Source organism: Parambassis ranga, chromosome 22 (assembly GCF_900634625.1).
Source record: "Parambassis ranga chromosome 22, fParRan2.1, whole genome shotgun sequence".
NCBI classification, from domain to species: Eukaryota; Metazoa; Chordata; class Actinopteri; family Ambassidae; genus Parambassis; species Parambassis ranga.
Genome location: NC_041042.1, coordinates 14,003,853 through 14,019,460, shown reverse-complemented (window position 1 = coordinate 14,019,460; position 15,608 = coordinate 14,003,853). Strand labels below are relative to the sequence as shown.

Here is a 15,608-nt window from a genome sequence, read left to right as displayed (position 1 = left end):
AGCCTCCAGAAAAGACAACTACTCCAGGATCCACTGTCACTATCAGCTGTATGACCAGCAGAGCTGTTTATTCCAATAGTAATGGTCACTACATGTTCTGGTATCAACAGAAATCTGGACAGCCTCCAAAGCTCCTGATAAGATATGTAAACAAACGTGAATCAGGAACACCAGCTCGGTTTAGTGGCAGTGGAAGCAGCTCTGACTTCACTTTGACCATCGGTGGTGTCGAGCCTGGAGATGCTGCAGATTACTACTGTAAGAGTGCTCATTACATAAACAGTGCTTGGGCGTTCACACAGTGATATACAGTCATACAAAAACCTCCCTCAGTCAGAGACACTGAGCTGAGTGCTCTGACACAGACCAATGAACACAGAGCTGACACTAAACTCACCAAGCACTACACACACACACACATTAACACTGATAAATATATTCTTTTTGTTTCAGAGAGTCCTAAAAACACTATATTAGAACCAGCTCACATTTATTTTCAGAAATAAAAACAAATCTTCATTTTGCTGTTTTAATTTTGATGAAAATTCACATTCAGATCTGGAGGAGTGTCAGTTGTTGTAGAAACCATCATATTTCTGACTGATCTAAATCAGACAAAAAGGACAAAACTCTTCATCGTGTTATTTATCTTTGCAAGCTTTATTAAGCACAAACATCATCATGACAGGTATTAAAGACACAGACATCCAGCTGCTGAGCTACACATGTTACTCTCTAAGTTGTTGCTGTCCAACACTTCACAGCAGTGCTGTTCTCTGTCACACAAAGCTTCAGTCTCCTCTGCAAACACTCATATTGATCAGAGCAGCAGGTGTGTTCCTCCTGCTCCACCCACACAGACCTCCTGTCCTGGGCTTCGGTCAGCCCCTCTAGCCCTTACACTGGCTCATCTGGATGGTCTTGGTCTGGGTGTTGTCATGATGGAGGACCTTGCAGGAGAACTGGTTTCCATTCAACCAGCGGTCCTTGCTCAGGGTCAGGGTGCTGCTGCTGCTGTAGCGTCCGCTCTTCTCCACCTCTGAGCTGCTCAGGACCCCCTCTTTCTGCTCTGTGCCGCCCACCTCCCAGGTCACCACGGCTCCCTGAGGAGAGTAGTCGGTCAGCATGCAGGCCAGCGTGGCCGACTCCCCAGAGAGCTGCTGAGAGGAGGGAGGAAGCAGAGAGACTGTGGGCCTGACCATGGAACCAGCTGGAGGGGAGAGCAGAGACACACAAGGAGCAGATTAACTTCCACTGTGGGACAGACAGCTGGACATGAGACAGACACACAACAGAGGGTAACAGCACTGTGGACTAGCTGTGTGCATGACACTGTGATCAGACAGAGGAGGAGAGAAATGAGAGGGAATGATGCAGATTAAACAACATGTGAACATTTGTGTGATTTAACCATTTAAAGTCTGAATCTTCCACTATGTTCTTCATCATGAAATAATAAGACTGACACACAAATATGAAACAAAACTTCAACAACACTAAAGTGACAGGTTTTGATCATTAACAGGAATAAAAACTGGTACAGCAACAACTTCCTTTATGAAGAAAATAACTGTTTTTACAGAGTTAAGGACTTTGTCATCTGTGTGTTTCACTTCCTTTTCACCACATCAAGCTAACGAACTGTGAACACAAACTACTGATGCAGTGGATCTACATTTAACTCACTTATTTCTTATCAACATGAACATCAGATTTAATGAATTATACAAATTCATATTTAACATTATACAACAGGAAAATTATATTATTTTACATCATTATATTTCTCTACTCTGCTCAAAACAATCAGTCCAATGGACCCACAAATGACATAAATTTGTGTAAATTATAAAATACTTACATAAAAACATGTTTTATTTCCTCCATAATCAGTATTTTTAACAAAATTTCATGATGCAGAAAATATAAAAGTTTTCATACTTACAGTGAATGATGAGTTTGGTTCCTCCACCGAAAGTGTACCACAGTGATACAAACTCATTAAGAGGCTGTACAAAAACCTCCTGCACTGTGAACAAGCTGCTAAATGCTGAAAATTCACAGTTTTCTCAGTCAAACTTTACAGTTTTCATATTTAATAATAAACAAAACAATTTCACTGAAACAAAATTTAAATAGTTTCATAATATTAGACAATTTTAAAGATTTCACTGTGACTGTTTAGAACTGAGACACAATAATAAGATTTCTTTTAAACAGATTACATTAAATCCACAGTAGGTGTAAAAAATAATTTGTAAATGCTCCTTTATATTTCTAAAATGTTTTTTTCTGTTCCATTAAAATCATAAATAGATGAAATCCAAACAGTGTTCCTCCTGATGTTGTGTCCCTCACTGTGTTCAGTGTGCTGAGAGCAGAGACATCATTTCCATAGAGAGGAGGCTTTGCATGGTCAGCTGATCCTCCAGTGAACTGAGAAGGTTTATAGTCCTGTCAGTTCAACACTGCAGGACTCAGATCTGTCAGTCAACACAGCAGGAAGCACAACCAGCATGACTCTCATCAGCATCCTCATCTGGACTCTGACCTGCTGCTGCTTCACAGGTTCATTCACTCAGAGACATTTTCAAACATGATGTGCTGCCTTTTCTCTCCTTTATTTCTGCTGATAAATGAATAATTTGTTTTTGTCTGCAGGATGCAGCGGTCAGGTGACTGTGAATCAGCCTCCAGAAAAGACAACTACTCCAGGATCCACTGTCACTATCAGCTGTACGACCAGCAGAGCTGTTTATTCCAATAGTAATGGTCACTACATGTTCTGGTATCAACAGAAATCTGCACAGCCTCCAAAGCTCCTGATAAGATTTGCAAGCACACGTGAATCAGGAACACCAGCTCGGTTTAGTGGCAGTGGAAGCAGCTCTGACTTCACTTTGACCATCAGTGGAGTCGAGGCTGGAGACGCTGCAGTTTACTACTGTAAGAGTTACCATTATATAAACAGTGTTGATGTGTTCACACAGTGATTTACAGTTGTACAAAAACCTCCCTCAGTCAGAGACACTGAGCTGTTACAGCAGGAACCGACTGCAGCTGCTGAAGAGGAAGAGACTCTGACACAGACCACTGAACACAGAGCTGACACTAACCTCACCAATCACTACACACATAATAACACTGACAAAGTTTTAATTTAAAAACAAAATCAGTTTAATTGCATGAGAATGGATGTCCCAAGAAACACTAAAAGAAAATGTAATCACTCTGAACTACACACAATCATGTTGTGTTTCTCTACTATCCAACTATATTTAAAGCTGCAGTCAGCAGCTGGAAACCTTAAGATAATTGTCAGTAAACAAACAAAGCTTGGAAATACAATCACACTAACATAAACAAGAAACTGAGGAATAAATCATAAAACTAGAACAGAACACAGGATCATGACAGTAATATGAGGACTGAAAGTATATTCTTAATTATCTCCTTAACAAAAAGGAGAGAACTTGTAGTAATGTTTTCTTCATGTAATCAGTGCAGTTAATCAGTGGATACAAAAGCAGCTGTCCTGGATGTAGATTCATTACCAGTTTAATCATATCGATGATGATGAAGTTTAAAGAAACTTTAACGGCCAAATGAGCCTGAATACATGAAGTCTCCCCTCAGATCACCTCTAGTTTCTCTGTTTCATTACAGCAGGTGTGTGTTTGCCTCTTTAAATGTGTTTTGCATGATGTTTCTGCATCACTGCTCCTCAGAGTTTAAGTTCTTCTGTCACAGAGACTCTGAACTGTTTTCATGCCCTCACACTGAAAACTGCATCAGCACCATGTTTCCAATAGCTCTGATTGTCATGTTGGCTTCTCTGAGTCAGGGTGAGAGATTTTGAACTTTTCTCTAACATTGTTGAATCATCACTTCTTCATGTTTGCTGTCATCTCTCTCATTTATGATCATCTCAACTGCTCATTCTCAAAGTTTATGTTACATTTCTAATTTCAGAGTCGTTTGCCAACAACTTTCTGACTCAGACTGATAAATCCAAGTGTTGGAGGGACTGTGACCATCAGCGCCACAGGGAGTTCAAATATTGGTGCTGATCTCAGTTGGTATCTTCAGAAACCTGGACAACTTACTAAACTTCTTATATATGTTGCATCAAATCTCTTCACTGGAACTCCGTCTCAGTTCAGAGGCAGTAGATCTGGTTCTTCATACACTTTAACCATCAGTGGAGTTCAGGCAGACGATGCTGGAGATTATTACTGTCTGGGAAACCATGGTAGTGGAGTGTTCACACAGTGATTTAGAGCTGTACAAAAACCTCCCTCAGTGTGACTGAAGGCTGCAGGTGCAGAGTGTTGGTGGAGAGACTGTGATGAGGAAAACTGGTCCAGTGAACACAACACCAGAGTCACCAAGCAGAAACACAATGAACATAAATAAAACTGAAACACACCCTCTGTTTCTTATAATCAATCATTAATGATCTTCATCATGTTTTTACATTTACAAGAACAAGACACTGCAGCACTACTGGATGCTGAACTGTGTTTGTGTCACGACCTGGTGTTTATTTATGGTTTTGTTTCCCTTGTTTTGGGTTTTTAGTTTAATCTGTGTTTAGTTATTGTTATTTTCCTGTAGTTCTGGTGTTTTGTTTCCTTGGGTTTGTGTTTAGTTGTCTAGTCTTGTCTTGTGTTTCCTGTTTTACTTTGGTAGCCCTGTCCTCCCTGTGTATTGTCTTGAGTTTTGCTTCCTGTGTTTTCCCTCCTTGTTGATTACCTGCCCTGCCCTCATGTGTGTCACCTGTGCCTCGTTGTCTTCCCTGGTCCCTTTGTATATAGTCTGTGCCTTCCCCTCTGTCTTTGCTAGTTCGTCTCGTCTGGTGTAGGGTTTGTTTTGTTTCATGTCTCGTCCATGCCATGCCATGCCTAGATCCTCGCTTACCTCATGTACTTCTGCCTGACCTCAGCGTGCTCCAGGTAGAGGCCTCGTTCATGCCTTGTCTTTTGCTCTTGTCTTTTGTGCCATGTGCCTGTTTTTCTGGATCTGGTTTTGCCACGCTAAGTGTGATTTTTTTTAGTTAGTTGTTTTGTACTTTACCTTTTGACCACGACAAGTGTGATTTTTAGTTTCGTATTGTTTTGCCCTCCTGGCTTTAAATAAAAGACTCTCTGCGTCCTGCACCTGTGTCCGCTCCTCATCCACAAACCCTGACAGTTTGATTTGAATAAGTATGAATGAATAAAACATTTAAAGAAACTAAGACACTGCAGCACTACTGGATGCTGAACTGTGTTGCACAACCAGCATGACTCTCATCAGCATCCTCATCTGGACTCTGACCTGCTGCTTTACAGGTCAGGGTTGACACTTGAAATTGTTTCTAGTTGAACAGACATGTTAACATGTATTTTTACAGGGTCTAGAGGTGAAGTGACTGTGATTCAGCCTGGTGAAATCCCCTTTTTTTTCTTCTGATCAGCTCCCCGAGTTGGTTTATGAGGAAGGAGCGGATCAGAAGAAAAAAAAGGGGATTTCACCAGGCTGAATCACAGTCACTTCACCTCTAGACCAGCAGCAACAACAACTAGACATTCACACATTGATATACCCCAGGGGTGTTCCTGCCAGCCAGCCCACAGGGGCATCTACTGCCCCCCTGCAGACTCTCGGTCATACAGAGAATAGACCAATAGTGTTTGCTGTAGGGATGTCCCGATCAGGTTTTTTTGCCCTCGAGTTCGAGTCTGAGTCATTTGATTTTGAGTATCTGCCGATACCGAGTCCCGATCCGATACTTTCTATAAAGGCACTCATTGCGGCAAAACCTGTGTGTGTGTGTAGGCCTGTCACGATAACAGATTTTGCTGGGCGATTAATTGCCAAGAGAAATTATTGCGATAAGCGATAATATTGTCAAATCAATGTTCAACTAACATAATGATAATGACATATAATGCAAGTACACCCTTTCAAAGATCAATAAACTTTAATTTCTAAAGAACATTTAACATTGGAAAGGCCCCCAATTATCAACACTATTATTATTATTGTTATTATTAATGATATTAATATTATTATGAGTAGTGGTAGGCCTATTACCATAGCTTATCTGAGCATAGTCAATGGAGTTAAGTCAAACCAACTAGCACGTCATGAGCAACAGAGAGCCAAACAACACGCACTCTACCTGCTGCTGGGAGTGGGCTCACCTGTGCGCACATGCGCATCAGCGAATTTTAAAAACGCCACCATGTAGACAGAAACACATAAAATAGCAGAGATGGCACAAGAGGACTGGGCAAGAGGACTAGACTGGGTGGCGCTGCCGCTAGTGCCGCCAGTAAGAAGGCAGAGAACTTCACTCGTACAACGCGGACTCTCTTTGATGGCACGTTATTCATAAGCATGTTTAGTCTTGTGGTGAATTGTGTGGAAGTGTTGAACCAGTGTTGTGCAGCTTCAGAGCTCTCTGTGTTGCTGTAACCAGCGTCCAAGCCCTGCAGCACTGTGACGCAGCGTGGCGACGCAGACAGCGAGCTGACCGTGGTCTGCTCAGAACATCCTGTAAACGTCACACAATGAGTTAGAAAAATAAGAACTACCTGTTGATTTGACACATTTTAAGACAGAAGCCGCGGGCCATATTAAATCTGACGGCTGGACTTTGCACACTTTATACGCTACGATGCACCAAGTGACACCTTTTGTCATCCAGCCTCTTTGGCAGCGAGAGGGGGAGAGAGAGAGAGAGAGAGGAAAACAAACAAGCGTGCAAATGTAATTTATCGCGGCCGAAAAACTTATCGAGCCCATTTAAAGTTATCGTGCAATTAATTGATTTATTGTTTATCGCGACAGGCCTGTGTGTGTGTGTGTGCCGCCACACTGGGAGATTTCACACACGCAGCACATCGAGGTCTCGAACCAGGACCTGTCGCACCAAAAGCAGCTGTCATACCCCTACACTACAGGACACAGAGCCACCCTGCACAGAAGGCGTTAACTTTGACAGCCCTAAAAAGTATATATCCGAGTCCTGATCTGGAGGTAATGTCCGATTCCGATCGAGTCTCAAATCACGTAATCGGGCCCGATTTCCGATCATGTGATCGGATCGGGACATCCCTAGTTTGCTGCCCAATAAGGTGAAAGCTTCAATTCCTTAAATCTCATAGGCTGTGAGTCCGATCTGGGGGTGACCATAAACTGGGCTCTATGCAGCACTCAGGAGAAAAACACATTCCTTTAGAATCTGGCTTTAATCATGTCAGAGGTGCTGCTGTCCTTAGTGAGGTCTGGTACCAACCGGAGCTCTCTCCAGAGAGCTGAACTGCAGAAAACAAAGTTATATGACACACAATGTAATTACTTCTTAATACATTCAGTATCCTCGACTCAGTGTAAATTTTTGCAGCAATTTCTCATTTAGTTTTTATTTTAGTCTTGTGACTAAAATGTCATGTGATTTTAGTCACATTTTAGCTTTAGCTTTTAACTTTTAGTCTAGTTTTAGTCGACTAAATATCAAAGAATTTTAGTCGACTAAATTTAGTCGACTAAAATTCTATGATATATATTTTTTCATGAAATAATTAAGGTTTGAAGTGCAATAAAAACAGGCACAGCTTTAACTTGTGTTATTTGAATCAAACAAATTGCTATGACCTTTTCATAAAAGAACCAGTGAACAGTGAGCTGCTCTCCCTGAATACACTGTTCAGTCATGACCTTCTTCATGAATACTCCATAACTACAGCAAAACACTTCAGTGACAACTCAGAAACAGGGCACATGCTGTAAAACCATCAGCAGCACTGTCTTCATTTATAGATTTTGTCACGTGTATCTTTGAACGGAAGTTAAGATGACTCGTCTGCAAACGTCGCTTTACGTTTGTTGTGTTTTTACCGCTGATAGTCGCTCCACACGGTTTGAAAACCGTCTTATTTGTCTTGACATCAAACGTGTCCGTGTGTCTGTTCGTCTCCTGTGTTGTGTTACCATGCATGAGTACGCCTTCTTCCAGCATCGCGGGGTAACCTCCTTACGCAGAGAGATCACTTCTGATTGGCTCTCTGCCGCCGTCTCCTGATTTGTCCCTCCCTTCCACAAACAAAATTTGCTCTGATCGGATCTGGTCTCCATCAATAATTTCTTCTCGTTTTTATTCGTTGACGAAAGTGTCAATACATTTCGTCTTTGTTTTTGCCACCGTGCGTTAGTTTTCATTTAGTTATCGTCTCATTTTTATCAGCAAAAAAATGTTGTTAACGAAAACTATGACGAAAATGATTTGTCAACAAAATTAACACTTCCTCGAATTACTTTGATTTTCTATAAAAAAATTCCTACCACATAAACTAATAAAAACACATTTATTGAGTGATATATGTGTTTATTGAGTGATAAACACATATAAACATAAATACTTCATGTTAGAGACATACTTCTAGATATGTGAACACACACTGCATCATAACACTGTGCAGAATAAATTCTTTCACCCTTCAAAACGCAAATACGGCATTTTCCAAAATCTCCACTTTTTTAGTTTTTAGAAAGATTTGTTTTCAGAGGCGAGAGCTCTGTTTATGTGTAAATGAAAGGCACAAACAAAGGGAAAAGTCTCCGTTTTTCAAAATGCCCATGTATGCGTGAACAGGGTCTCAGTTAAACACACATGGACACATAAGGAAACAGAGCCTTTCAAAATAAAACAGTTTAATCATGATGATGACGGAGTTTAAAGAAACTTTAACGGCCAAATGAGCCTGAATACATGAAGTCTCCCCTCTGATCACCTCTGGTTTCTCTGTTTCATTACAGCAGGTGTGTGTTTGCCTCTTTAAATGTGTTTTGCATGATGTTTCTGCATCACTGCTCCTCAGAGTTTAAGGTCTTCTGTCACAGAGACTCTGAACTGTTTTCATGCCCTCACACTGAAAACATCAGCACCATGCTTCCAATAGCTCTGATTGTCATGTTGGCTTTTCTGAGTCAGGGTGAGAGATTTTGAACTTTTCTCTAACATTGTTAAATCATCACTTCTTCATGTTTGCTGTCATCTCTCTCATTTATGATCATCTAAACTGCTGATTCTCAAAGTTTATGTTACATTTCTGATTTCAGAGTCGTTTGCCAACAATTTTCTGACTCAGACTGATAAATCCAAGTCTGTCAGTGTTGGAGGGACTGTGACCATCAGCGCCACAGGGAGTTCAAATATTGATGCTGCTCTCAGTTGGTACCTTCAGAAACCTGGACAGCCTCCCAAACGTCTTATATATGGTGCATCAACTCTGTTCACTGGAACTCCGTCTCGGTTCAGAGGCAGTAGATCTGGTTCTTCATACACTTTAACCATCAATGGAGTTCAGGCTGAAGATGCTGGAGATTATTACTGTCTGGGCTATCATTATGATGGAACGTTCACACAGTGATTTAGAGCTGTACAAAAACCTCCCTCAGTGTGACTGAAGGCTGCAGGTGCAGAGTGTTGGTGGAGAGACTGTGATGAGGAAAACTGGTCCAGTGAACACAACACCAGAGTCACCAAGCAGAAACACAATGAACATAAATAACACTGAAGTGAAACACTTTCTAACTTTTGTTTTAGAAGAAAAGTAAGATTTTTAAAGAAAGGCTGTTGTTGTGCCACAATTTCTTCATTATTCTCCATAAAAATGATTTAACTCAAGTGAAAGAAATCTTTGCTATAACTTTGTGTATCATTATTCACATCATTGAATATTGTTTAATTTCCCATGAGCAATTTTCTAGACTTTTTCTGATCCACGCTGCCTTCAGTGTGCTGAGAGCAGAGACATCATTTCCATAGAGAGGAGGCTTTGCATGGTCAGCTGATCCTCCAGTGAACTGAGAAGGTTTATAGTCCTGTCAGTTCAACACTGCAGGACTCAGATCTGTCAGTCAACACAGCAGGAAGCACAACCAGCATGACTCTCATCAGCATCCTCATCTGGACTCTGACCTGCTGCTGCTTCACAGGTTCATTCACTCAGAGACATTTTCAAACATGATGTGCTGCCTTTTCTCTCCTGTATTTCTGCTGATAAATGAATGATTTGTTTTTGTCTGCAGGATGCAGCGGTCAGGTGACTGTGAATCAGCCTCCAGAAAAGAAAACTACTTCAGGATCCACTGTCACTATCAGCTGTACGACCAGCCAAGCTGTTTATGTTGATGGTCATGGTCATCGTATGTCCTGGTATCAACAGAAATCTGGACAGCCTCCAAAGCTCCTGATAAAATTTGCAAGCACACGTGAATCAGGAACACCAGCTCGGTTTAGTGGCAGTGGAAGCAGCTCTGACTTCACTTTGACCATCAGTGGAGTCGAGGCTGGAGATGCTGCAGTTTACTACTGTCAGAGTCTTCATAATATAAACAGTGCTTGGGTGTTCACACAGTGATTCACAGTCGTACAAAAACCTCCCTCAGTCAGATACACTGAGCTGTTACAGCAGGAACTGACTGCAGCTGCTGAAGAGAAAGAGACTCTGACACAGACCACTGAACACAGAGCTGACACTAACCTCACCAAGCACTACACACACCATGTAAGATTCTTAGCTTTTATTGTCGTATGCACAGTAAGGAAACTGGTTTCCCTGTACAACGAAATTCTTACTTTGCTGCTCACACTGAAAGCAATAAAAGTTTAAAAAAGACAAAATATAATAATTTACAAAAGAGCAAGATAAAGATGCAAATAACTACACAAAATATATATTATGGAAGTAAATGGAGCTATATACATATAAATGTGCATAAATGTGCATGTGTGCTACATCAGCTGTTGTGCAACTTGAGCAGAGAATGAGTCATTGTGCAAAAACTGTCCGGAGGTAAACAGCACGGTACATGTGCAGTTATTGGATTGGATATTAAGGTGCATAGAGAAATAAACAGATAAACAACATTGCAGTTGCTGTTACTGCATGTAAACATGTCAGCATGTAAACAGTCAGTGTGTATGTGCGGGGTACAGACCATTGTTACAGACTCCTGTCAGCTGTTGAAGAGTCTGATGGGGAGGGGAAGAAAGAATTCCTGAGTCTGGTGGTCCTGCACTTCACACTCCTGTACCTCTGGCCTGAGGGGAGGAGCGTGAACAGACCTTGTTAGGGGTGGGTGGGGTCCTTGATGATGGAGGCAGCTCTCCTGTGGACTCTGCGCTGGTAGATGCTCTGCAGAGAGAGTAGAGGAGTACTGGTGATCTTAGACGCAGTCTTCACCACTCTCTGCAGGCGTTTGCGGTCCATGGCGGTAGAGCTGCCGTACCACACGGTGATGCATCTGGTCAGGATGGACTCAATGACACAGCTGTAGAAGCTGCTGAGGATCTTTGGCAACATGCCAAACTTCCTCAGCCTCCTCAGTAAGTACAGCCGCTGCTGAGCTTTCTTCAACAGCTGTGTTGGGTTAAGTGTCCAGGTGAGGTCCTGGCTGATGTGGACCCCCAGATATTTAAAGCTGCTCACCCTCTCCATTTTCAGTCCCCGGATAAACAGTGGCTGATGATGTCTCCTCTCCTACCTCATGTCCACTATCATCTCCTTAGTGTTGTCTGTGTTGAGGGTGAGGTTGTTGTCCTCACACCATGTCACCAGAGTGGCCACCTCCCTTCTGTAGGCTGTCTCGTCCCCGCCCGTGATGCGACCTATCCTGGCGGTATCGTCTGCAAACTTCAGGATGATGTTGTCTGTCTGGGAGGCCACGCAGGCATGGGTGAACAGGGTGTAGAGGATGGGACTGAGGACACAGCCAATGTTTGTGATGATACTGGCTAAAGTGCTGTTCCCTATTATGACAGACTGAGGCCTGCCAGTCAGAAAGTCCAGGAGCCAGTCACAGAGGTTGGGGTGTAGTCCACATAGATTAACACTGACAAAGTTTTAATTTTCCTGTTATTTTATTTCATGTAAAACACATGTAAACATGTTAAAATCCCAATATTGACTGATAAATACAATCATCAACATTCTCTGTACTGCTCACTTAAACCACTTTTGCATTAAAAAACATGTGAATCTATGACCTGCAGCCAGGTTTCTTACATTTGCATGAACATAAGAAGCAACCTGTGCAACAAGTAATAAAACATGTATCAAAATATTACATGTCTAAACATTTATGTCAATGTCCTCTTAAGAGCTTTTTATGTCTGTGGGTGTAAAATGTCTATCTGTATATCTGATTAGACATTCATCTGTTTTACAAACAACAAAACAATCATGAAAAAACATAAAAATCGCTCAGATCCTGTGTCAGCAAAGGGTGACATCATCATCAGAAGAAGACATTTGGACGTTCATGGGGACAAACCCTCTGGTTTCTCTGTTTCATTACAGCAGGTGTGTGTTTGCCTCTTCAAATGTGTTTTGCATAATGTTTCTGCATCACTGCTCCTCAGAGTTTAAGTTCTTCTGTCACAGAGACTCTGAACTGTTTTCATGCCCTCTCACTGAAAACTGCATCAGCACCATGTTTCCAATAGCTCTGATTGTCATGTTGGCTTTTCTGAGTCAGGGTGAGAGATTTTGAACTTTTCTCTAACATCGTTAAATCATCACTTCTTCATGTTTGCTGTCATCTCTCTCATTTATGATCATCTAAACTGCTGATTCTCAAAGTTCATGTTACATTTCTGATTTCAGAGTCGTTTGCCAACAATTTTCTGACTCAGACTGATAAATACAAGTCTGTCAGTGTTGGAGGGACTGTGACCATCAGCGCCACAGGGAGTTCAAATATTGGTGCTGATCTCAGTTGGTACCTTCAGAAACCTGGACAGCCTCCAAAAATTCTTTTAAGCTCAGCATCAACTCTGTTCACTGGAACTCCATCTCGGTTCAGTGGCAGTAGATCTGGTTCTTCATACACTTTAACCATCCGTGGAGTCCAGGCTGAAGATGCTGGAGATTATTACTGTCTGGGAAACCATGGTAGTGGAGTGTTCACACAGTGATTTAGAGCTGTACAAAAACCTCCCTCAGTGTGACTGAAGGCTGCAGGTGCAGAGTGTTGGTGGAGAGACTGTGATGAGGAAAACTGGTCCAGTGAACACAACACCAGAGTCACCAAGCAGAAACACAATGAACATAAATAAAACTGAAACACACCCTCTGTTTCTTATAATCAATCATTAATGTTTACACATTTACCAGAACAAGACACTGCAGCACTACTGGATGCTGAACTGTTTGCTTTGAATAAGTATGAATGAATAAAACATTTAAAAATAAATATAAATACACAGATTTATGACCAGCTGTAGTTTTATTTAAATGAATGTTTGTGTGTGTTTACAGTAATTGGATGAAGCAGATCATGAACAGACATCAGCCTCTTAAACATAAAGACAGAGTCATCAGTTTGCAGAAATATAAAAAGCATCATTTCCAGACAGGAAGTGTTGCTGAAGCTCTACACTGAGCAGCGGTCCAGGGTCTCAGTGACGGGGCTCTGTCCACTCAGACTGGCCTCACAGCTCACTGAGTTCGCCTGCCTCCACTGCTCTGCAGTCAGGATCAGGGTGCTGCTCCTGCTGTAGTGACCGTCACTCCCCAAAACCTCCAGACTCTGTGACGACCCCGAGGACCTGCTGCTGCCCCCCACCTTCCAGCCCAGAGTCCATGTTGAGGGGAAGCCTCCGCTGGCCAAACACACCAGTGTGGCACTGCTCTGCTCCAGCTCCTCGCTGGAGGGGGGGAGGACAGTCAGGGTGGGCCGCTGCACCCCCACTGGACGGGAGAAAGGGGGGGAGACGGGACACATGTTTCATCATGTGTGAAACTGAATAACTCAGATGATGATTTTATGATGTTTACACAGTTTTACACGTATGTGAGGACAGTTAACACTTCTCTCTTTCACTTCCTTTAACCTAAACATGAATAAACACTGAACCATGAAAGGTCTGAATTCACTTATGGAATTATTTGTTGTTTTTAATCAAAATACATGGGACTTTTTGAATTTAATTAATTTAATTATCATTTGATAATTAAACTCTGCTCGCAAACAGATTAAAACATAACAAGAATTTTGTTAATATTGAGGATTTTGCTTGAAAAATTACAATTTCATTAATATTTAAAACATATATATTTTAAATAAATCCTAATATTGGAACCAAAAACACATACAAATGTAACATGTTGTATGAAGAAGAGATTTCTGTTACTTACAGTCAACGGTGAGTTTGGTTCCTCCACCGAAAGTCCACCACAGTGATACAAACTCATTAAGAGGCTGTACAAAAACCTCCTGCACTGTGAACAAGCTGCTAAATGCTGAAAAGTCACTTTTTTCTCAGTGAAACTTTACAGTCCACACTTTTATTAATAAATAAAATTATTTCACTGAAGTCAGTTTAAATTGTTCCATAATTTAACAAAATTTTAAAGATTTCACTGTGACCGTTTAGAACTGAGACACAATAATAAGATTCCTTTCAAACAGATTACATTAAATCCACAGTAGGTGTAAAAAATAATGTGTAAATGCTCTTTTATATTTCTAAAATGTTTTCTTCTGTTCCGTTAAAATCATAAATAGATGAAATCCAAACAGTGTTCCTCCTGATGTTGTGTCCCTCACTGTGTTCAGTGTGCTGAGAGCAGAGACATCATTTCCATAGAGAGGAGGCTTTGCATGGTCAGCTGATCCTCCAGTGAACTGAGAAGGTTTATAGTCCTGTCTGTTCAACACTGCAGGACTCAGATCTGTCAGTCAACACAGCAGGAAGCACAACCAGCATGACTCTCATCAGCATCCTCATCTGGACTCTGACCTGCTGCTGCTTCACAGGTTCATTCACTCAGAGACATTTTCAAACATGATGTGCTGCCTTTTCTCTCCTTTATTTCTGCTGATAAATGAATGATTTGTTTTTGTCTGCAGGATGCAGCGGTCAGGTGACTGTGACTCAGCCTCAATACAAGACAACTACTCCAGGATCCACTGTCACTATCAGCTGTACGACCAGCCAAGATGTTTATGTTGATCGTGATGGAGATCACTACATTTTCTGGTATCAACAGAAATCTGGACAGCCTCCAAAGCTCCTGATAAAATATGCACACACATGTGTATCAGGAACACCAGCTCGGTTTAGTGGCAGTGGAAGCAGCTCTGACTTCACTTTGACCATCAGTGGAGTCGAGGCTGGAGATGCTGCAGTTTACTACTGTAAGAGTTACCATTATATAAACAGTGTTGATGTATTCACACAGTGATTTACAGTCGTACAAATACCTCCCTCAGTCAGAGACACTGAGCTGTTACAGCAGGAACCGACTGCAGCTGCTGAAGAGGAAGAGACTGACACAGACCACTGAACACAGAGCTGACACTAACCTCACCATGCACTACACACACATTAACACTGACAAAGTTTTAATTTTTAAATAAAATCAGTTCAATTTCATGAGAAGGGATGTCACCAAAACAAAATGTCAACACTGTGAACCATCAAGTTGTGTATCTCTACTATCCAACTATATGTAAAGCTGCAATCAGCAGCTGGAAATCTTAAGATAACTGTCAAGAAGGTCTCAGGAGAGAGGACCCAAATGCAGGATCAGGATTCAGTGATTGACAAT

The 15,608-nt window shown here is 41.6% G+C and overlaps 2 gene segments (V, D, J or C); both read right to left on the bottom strand.

Moving 5' to 3' along the window:
• Nucleotides 1–636: 636 nt before the first annotated feature.
• LOC114428109 (Ig kappa chain V region Mem5-like) overlaps nt 637–15,608 on the bottom strand; it is a 49,518-nt gene continuing 34,546 nt past the window's right edge. Inside the window, 2 exon segments of the V gene segment in view lie at nt 637–1,210; nt 1,946–1,983. Coding sequence covers nt 891–1,210; nt 1,946–1,983 — 358 coding nt within the window.
• The window catches only part of LOC114428107 (Ig kappa chain V-III region MOPC 63-like), a 35,912-nt gene continuing 33,578 nt past the window's right edge, over nt 13,275–15,608 (bottom strand). Inside the window, 2 exon segments of the V gene segment in view lie at nt 13,275–13,745; nt 14,193–14,230. Coding sequence covers nt 13,429–13,745; nt 14,193–14,230 — 355 coding nt within the window.